Source organism: Bactrocera latifrons, unplaced genomic scaffold (genome assembly GCF_001853355.1).
Source record: "Bactrocera latifrons isolate USDA-ARS-PBARC rearing strain unplaced genomic scaffold, ASM185335v1 scaffold_86, whole genome shotgun sequence".
Classification (NCBI taxonomy): Eukaryota; Metazoa; Arthropoda; class Insecta; order Diptera; family Tephritidae; genus Bactrocera; species Bactrocera latifrons.
In genome coordinates, this window is record NW_017537556.1 from 418827 (window position 1) to 427080 (window position 8254).

An 8254-nucleotide genomic window follows, 5' to 3' on the forward strand; every position below is an offset into this window, starting at 1 on the left:
AAAAAATTATACATATGTATATGTATAATATTTTTTAAAACGTGCCTCTTTGATGGTGCATATATGTATGTATTTAGTGTAGAATGGGCTATCCACTCATTCTACCCATACAAATCTCCCGGTACAGACGGAATCATTCCAGCAATGCTACAGAATGTGCTCTGTTTATCCGTGCCGTGGCGAGAGGCGATTTTTAGGGGATGCATGAAGTTCATGTATGTGTCACATACATACATATGTACATATATGGAGAGAGGAGGAAGACTTAGGCATATAAGCTTAACTTCCTTCTGCTGAAAACGGTAGAAGCTTGCCCAATGTGTAGCATGCATATACGAAAGGGTTATTGGAGCATTCCTGGGCACTTCTGGAGCTCTCTCCATGGTGCTATTGTAAAACCACTTCTGCTCTACGGTGCAATAGTATGGTGGACAGGCGTACGGGAAGGGGAAGAATTCTCTTTTGATTACGGTGGTTGATCGCTGACATTCATTGCGTTTTTGGCTTTAAATTCGGCCACAATCGTGACTCTATGCGATGGTGACTTATCATCGTGTAAAATTCATGTATCGTTCTCCACAATTCCGGCCGTTTTCGACGGATGTTTGACGGTCTGTCCCTCCGGAATAAATTCATGATGCACCAAACCACAAATATCGGAGGAAACAATGATCACCTTGATTTTTGAGCGCCTTGGCGTGGTTTTTCGGTTTCGACTTTTTTTCCCCTCCACTCCGATGATTAGTGACTTGTTTGCATGTTAAACTTATAAATCCATGTTTCATCGGCAGTAGTGCATTATACACAAATGTGGGATTGGAATTCACACGATCAAGCATGCCCAAAAAAATCTGTTTACGGTACTCTTTTTGAAAAAAATTTCATACCCAAAATATTTACCAACAACATTCAAGCGGACTCGCGAGAGATGCCGAGCTCTCTTGCCATCTGTTTAACACTCATCAGTTGAAGAGGTGAAAAGTCGTTCAGAGCGAGACATTTTGAAGGCTTTGTACCACTCGTATGTTTGTATTTTTGATCAAACTGAATCATTGTAAACATTGTTCTAATTTCATCGGGAAGAACATCCATATTTGGAATATTTTTGCATGTGGCTTTTTTAACATCACCCAGAGATGTCCTATAGGGTTTAATTCTGGGCGGGACGATTCGCACTCCAAAACATTGATATAATTTTCATTAAAAAAAAGCTTTTGTGTCCACTTAGACGTATGCTTTGAATTGTTATCTTCCTTATAAATGCAAATTTTCTTCAGGCCATGGCAAATTGACATTTTTTAGGATGTAGAAGTATTTCTCCTTGTTTAAAAAATCCATTATTCTTATGGAGTGGACCAAACCATTGCAGATAACAAATCCCACCCCATGATTGATCCTCTTCCATACTCAATTACGCGTGGAACATAGCGAGGATTAAATTCTCGAATTATTGGACGGCGAACATACCTTTGACTATAAGGACCTAAGCGATTAATTATTGTTACATCGTTCCAAATGACATAGCTCCATTGATTTGTTGTCCAAGGCCAATTAGAGTTGGCAAACTCTACGTACCGTTTCTAATGAATTTTAGTCTTAAGTGGTTTCCTGCGTGCTGCCCTGCCGTAAAGTACAGATGCGACTAAACAACGTCAAATTATTTTCTTGGATATTTGAACATTGTATTCGTCTTGAATTTCACGTAAAATGTCAGTGGAACTCTTTTTTTTGGGTCTCCAAGGCAAATGGTAGTAATTTTGCGGTATATTTCTGTTGAAGTTTTTTCTTTGTGTGCAATATTGAAACTAGTTTTGAAATTCCGTATGAGTATATGCTTAAGAACATTCAAAACAAATTTTTTTGAGCATTTGACCTTATTCGAAATTTCTTTGCACATATTTTCAAACCGATGAAGGTTAAAAATGTAGCTGCGAAGGGTAGGTGTACAGCGGCAGCTTTTCCTCATTAAAAAAATTGAATAATCCATTTTAATATATTTTACACCGCAACTTTGAAACACATCCTTACCAGAAATCAATAATACTGCTAATAAAAATTAGCACCAGAAGGAATTCTAATACCTTAAATAACTGTTTCTAATTAGCTGTCGCACTCAATTCACCTTCTATACGTAACGCATTTACTATTTTTTTTTAAAAAGGAAAGAACTTTAACTACACAACTACAAAACAGAGTGAATTTCTAATTAGCTGTCAACGGCTGTATATGTATGTACCTCCACCTTGAATAAGCTCCGGAGCCGGCGCTGTCCTGATGGCACACAATTCCCTTACAATTGGCAATAGCTGGGAACTTCTGGCCGATTGTTTCTTTCCAACGGTCCAACTGTTGATATTGCTGTATTAAGTGAAGAGCAACTAAAAGTGGATGACTCCCTGCTAATCTCAAAAAATACTTAGCAAAAGCGTTGTGCTTTTTTTACATCAAAGTTAGCAGATCGGAATCCACTAAACTAAAATTGAGATTTGCTGTTACAGTATCAGGATCATACTATTCATATTTTCAGCTGCCTAAGTCAAGCAATCACGACACTGTCTGAGAAGTTTTTTTTTCAGTTCGAAATTTTGTGTTTTTAGTGTTATTTTTTAGTTTGAAATCTTGAGTTGAGTTATATCTACGTCGCCACATACATATACCTAAAGCTAGCTATTGAAAAAATAATAGATTTATTACCACTAGTTCTTACATTCCGTCTCAATTTTGTTGGTTACCGATACGTATAGTCTTATGCCAAACAGAGATTCCACAGAGGGGAGAGTTTGGGATAGATTCATACTTTTTGGGTTCTAAGCCTCGATAAACTAGAGAAAAAATATGTAAAGAATAAAACCATATAGGGTGTATGATAGGTAGGATAAAGATCTTCACTAATTGCTAAATATGTAAGGGTGACCGCGGAATGGAAAATGCGCTAGACTCTGCTTGAACCGTCGCGACAATCATTATATTGGGTATAAGGTAGAAGGAGGCCTATATTTAAATTAGAGTAGGCTAAAATCATGTGTGATATTTGTGATAAATTAAATTTTGGCAGAAATTTTTGCTTGAGATATCTTTAACTTAAGTCGCTGTAGCCGCAAATCGGATTGAGAAATTCAGAAGCAAACGATGACATTATGAAAGATAAAAAACAGAAACATGAGATTTTCGTAGAATTTTTGTTGAATAAGAATATTTTGAAATGTGTGAGAGCTGACGGACAGGAAGACTGTCTCAAAATTTCCATAAAAATATTTTGAAATATGGAGCTGAGAGCCGAGAGACAAAAAGCTTGTCTCAAATGTTGCATAAAATATGTTGAAGGATCTAGCTGAAAGCTGTCAGATCGGAGGACTGTACCAAAATTTCATAAAAATATGCTGAAAGATGAAGCAGAGAGCTGACGGACAGGAAGACTGTCTCAAAGTTTCCATAAAAATATGTTGAACGATGGAGTTGAGAGCCGAGAGACAAAAAGCTTGTCTCAAATGTTGCATAAAATATATTGAAGGATGGAGCTGAGAGCTGTCAGATCGGAGGACTGTACCAAAATTTCCATAAAAATATGCTGAAAGATGAAGCAGAGAGCTGACGGACAGGAAGTCTGTCTCATATGTCTCATAAAAATATACTGAAGGATGGAGTTAAGACTTGGCAGACAGGAAGTCCGTCTTGAAATTCCCATCAAAATATGTTGAAAGGTGAAGGAAGTAGTAAAATATCCAGAGCACGAAATTATTTCGAACTCCCAGTCAAACAAGACTAAATTGGTTTTCTCTTATACAAATTTGAAGATAACCGAGATTTTTTTAGTGACAGCGGTAATCTAAAATAAAGACTTATAGACTTTATCGACATTGCTTTGATCGTGACCGAACGTAGGTGAGTTGCTTTCAAAGCATGCGACACCAATATCTGTCAAAACAACGACAAAAAGTATTATCAGAGAATCGGGTAGCTTATGGGTTTACTCACGTTGTGTTCGGCTGAGTGATAACAACAACGACGACAATGAAATTTGACACATGTGAAGTTTAGTGTGACTGGCGTTGAATTTAAAACTGTACATCTCTTCTTCTTCTTCGTCTACCTTTTAAGTTATCATTTGTTAAGCGGGCCAGCTCCGCCTTTTTAAATTTTATTTTTCATTGCTGTTATCGTTGTTGCTGCTTTTATGCTTCTAGTCGGACACCCCTTTTCTTGGGGTGCATGCAACCGACACCATGTCGCACGCACACTAACACAAGTGAACAGCCGCGCATTTACACAAAAGCAAAGACAAAGCCGCAGGAAAACTCATTAGGGGTGGTTTTCAGCCTTTTCCTTTTCCTTTTCCTTTTTCTTTGGTTCAATTTTCTCCTGTATTTGTGTGTGTTTCAAAAATAGTTATGTGTTTGTGTTTTCCTTTGCCGTTGCAGGTGCGTCACAATGTAAAACGTGGCAATTATGCCACCTTAGAAGGCAAGGATATAGCCTTCTTCGAGTCCATCGTGGGGAAAAATCACCTCGTGCAAGACGATTTGCAGGGCTACAATGTAGATTTTATGCGCAGTGTACGCGGTATGTTGTCACACCACACCATAGCCCGATGGAGACAATTTGTAAGAACCCATTTCTCTTCCTTTCTGCAGGTAGCAGCCAACTGGTGTTGCGACCCAGCTCCACGCAGGAAGTATCCGCCATATTAAAATATTGTAACGAACGAAAATTGGCGGTTTGTCCACAAGGTGGCAACACCGGCTTAGTCGGCGGTTCAGTGCCGGTTTGTGATGAAATCGTCTTGTCGTTGGCGCGTCTCGATAAGATTCTGCACATCGATGAGATCACTGGCATAGCGGCATGCGAAGCTGGCTGCATTTTGGAGAATTTGGATTTGAAAGCGCGCGAATTGGGTTTGGTGGTGCCACTCGATTTGGGCGCCAAGTCCAGTTGTCACATTGGCGGTAATGTGTCGACAAATGCCGGCGGTTTACGTGTGCTGCGCTATGGCAATCTGCACGGCAGCGTACTGGGTGTGGAAACGGTAGGTATTCCGATTGTTGGCAGGTGATGTTGTTTTTTATAATTTTTCGTTTGCAGGTTCTTGCCAACGGTGATGTGCTCGATCTCATGTCCGACTTCAAAAAGGATAACACCGGCTATCATTTGAAGCATCTCTTTATTGGCTCAGAGGGTACCCTCGGTGTGGTGACCAAGGTTTCCATGTTGTGTGCGCCGCAGTCACAAGCGCAGCATGTTGCCTTTTTGGGTAAGATATTTGCTGTGCGTAAGAACGTCAAGCCTAGCAGAAAGAGCGAAGCTGCCTTTGTAGTCGGTTGGTGTCTAGTTTGTCTCCGTATTCATAATCGGTTGATTTGCTGACGATATTGCTGCCAATATTTCCTTTAGAACCAGAATGGATCATACAACGTTTATGGCATTCACATGCTTTTGTCAAGATTCATCTAGCCGTGATTGCGCAAGTTTCAACAGAGCAGTGTCGTAGAGGTATTCAAGCGGCGAGGCTAAAAATAAAGCCGGACTGTTCAAGTTGTATGGGGGAGACCATGGTGAAAGTATATGGGCACTTCTCTACTGTCTACTTTTCGTTGGTGAGACTATACTGACTGACTGATACGACGTACAGGACCTACAGACCCTTGGTAATGCCAGATAGAGCTTCATTTTAATACATTTACGCGCTGAAGTTTACATCGTACAGGACGTTAACACTTTTTGCAAACTTTAATAGAGTCTCGACGTCTAAAACTGATACTTCGTCCAGTCCCTTGAACTGCGAGGCTCTTAGATATTTAAGCAGAGTTTTAGATAAGACCGGACAGAAGTTTTCCAGCATTTCTCCTACATACTTGCGCTTTCTACATCATCGTTAATTTTGACTAGGCCAAAAACCGGCCTGCAGTTTTTTCAAGACCGTGTGAGTAGAAAGCATCCGTGTCTTACTTCCGCTCGACGCAAGACCTCGGCAATCCTCCATGTCCCCAAAGCATTCCAATTTAGCCAGATCTGTCTCTCAGCACTTTAGGAAATTTCGTTGCGTATCGTTTTGCCGGCTTTTCCCGAACTTGCTCGGTAGCCAAGCGAATGGGACTTTTGTCAGTCTCGTCAGCTTTCTGTAGATTGAGGCTGAAATATTTCGATAGGCACACCTTCAGCGAATCCGGTTTAATCAGAATTGACATTAGTTCTTTTCAGTACATCCAGAATACGGAGTTGATCCAAAATTAGGAGTTATTGTTATCACAATGGACTCACATTTTATGCATTCCTAATGAATCTCGTCTCCTATTAGCCAGCTTACTTAACTAACCTGATAAAATTGACAGACTTGAAAATTTCCTAAAAAAATATCTCAGATAACCGTAAAATCGGAAATAAATGTTTTCCTTTTCACACGTTTATTTAAATATCTGTCTCTGTAAGCTTTTTACACTTGGAACTAAAATTTCTTCTTATAACCTAACATTTGCAGGTCTATCCTCCTTCGATGACGTGCTCAAGACTTTCCGCGATTCGCGACAGTTCTTGGGTGAAATTCTGTCCTCCTGTGAATTGATCGATGCCAATTCCTTGGATGCCAGCGTTAATCACTTTAAACTCAAGTAAGCGTCAGCTTTTCGTCGGGTCGGGTGAACTTTTGAAAAGAGCAATATTTGACATTTTCTCCACTTTATCTCTGACCTCCAGCTCACCAATCGAAGGCTATCCCTTCTATATGCTAATCGAGACGTCCGGCAGCAATGCTGAGCATGATATGGAGAAATTCAATCGTTTCCTTGAAAATGGCATGGAGAAAGGACAAATCATTGACGGCACCATCACCGGCGAAGTGGGTAAAATGCAAGAGATCTGGAAGTTGCGTGAACTGGTGCCCGTTGCGCTTATCGAGGATGGTTTCTGCTTCAAATATGACATCTCCTTGCCGTTGCGTGAATTTTATCACATTGTCGAGGTGATGCAGGAACGTGTGGGAAATTTGGCGACACGTGTTTGTGGCTATGGACACTTGGGTGAGTTTTGTTTAGTTTCTAAGTTATCTGCATGGTTTTCAGCATGTCAATGCTTGCAGGTGATTCGAATTTACATTTGAATATCTGCTGTACCGAGTTCACACAAGAAATCTACAAGTGCATTGAACCCTTCGTCTACGAGTATACATCCCAAGTGAAGGGCAGCATTAGCGCGGAACACGGTATCGGCTTCTTGAAGAAGAACTATTTGAAATACAGTAAAAGCCCAGCGGCCATTTTGAAGATGCGCGAATTGAAGCAACTTTTGGATCCCAATAGCATCTTGAATYCTTACAAAGTGCTGAACTGAATTGTTGTTCGTTTGCAAACGAAGTTGTTAACCTTGAACCTCTTATATTTATTATTAAATTACTAAATATAAATATAGTGTTGTAAATATTAAATTGGTGTTGGCGAGCATACTTTAGTTAAGTTTCAAACTCAAGAAATGTGTTTAAAAATAAATAAAAGTGTATAAAAGTATTTAATAATGATTTTGGAGTATTATGTTTGGATTGTTTTTTTTTTTTGTCATTTAGTCCAAATCGGTTTTCTAGGTACCGAGATGTGTAATTGCACCTAAAAGTGTGTGGTGGCACGTCCATAGTTTTTTTACTCCAGTTCCTATTGAGCGCTCTTGAGATGATCTCAAGTTTAAATTTAAATGCCTCTGGTGTGTTAAGTTATTGATTTGTCGCAAGTAGTTTAAACTGTACCGTTATTTGGGGAGTGAGCAACAATGTGGTCAGATTTCATTCATTTTCACACAGTCGGCTATTCTCCGCGGTTTATCCTCCAAGTTTTCTCACATAGCAAAGCCAACAGTTGACAGTGCACAACCACTGGGCATCGATGCTTCTGTCATTTTACGGCGCGTGGAAACGTTGAAAACTACGCAGTAGACCTATATACCATAATTCATAGTTTTCTTCGCATATTCCGCACACTTCTTGTGACGAATGCCAGCTCTGAGCATTCTTTTTCATTCCAACACGCTTCAAGATAGATTGGTCGACCTGGCGTTGTTGTATACGCATCAAGAGATTGAAGTCACTACGAAAGAAGTTCTCGAAAGATGCTCAAAACTTGGCTCACATCGTTTTGTTTTGTCAGATTTTTCTATTCAATACAAGAATTGACAGTATTATATCGGGTGATTTTTTTGAGGTTAGGATTTTCATGCATTAGTATTTGACAGATCACGTGGGATATCAGACATGGTGTCAAAGAGAAAGATGCTCAGT

At 39.7% G+C, this 8254-nt stretch overlaps 1 protein-coding gene across 1 annotated transcript in view; it reads left to right on the forward strand.

The window, feature by feature from the left end:
* Positions 1–7414, forward strand: part of LOC108977279 (D-2-hydroxyglutarate dehydrogenase, mitochondrial-like) — a 9989-nt gene extending 2575 nt beyond the window's left edge. Inside the window, exons 3-8 of the mRNA XM_018946889.1 lie at positions 4419–4560; positions 4632–5023; positions 5080–5248; positions 6473–6602; positions 6688–7010; positions 7070–7414. Of these exons, the coding sequence (XP_018802434.1) occupies positions 4419–4560; positions 4632–5023; positions 5080–5248; positions 6473–6602; positions 6688–7010; positions 7070–7320 (1407 nt within the window). The 3' untranslated portion in view covers positions 7321–7414. The remainder of the gene's footprint in view (positions 1–4418; positions 4561–4631; positions 5024–5079; positions 5249–6472; positions 6603–6687; positions 7011–7069) is intronic.
* Positions 7415–8254: the final 840 nt, after the last annotated feature.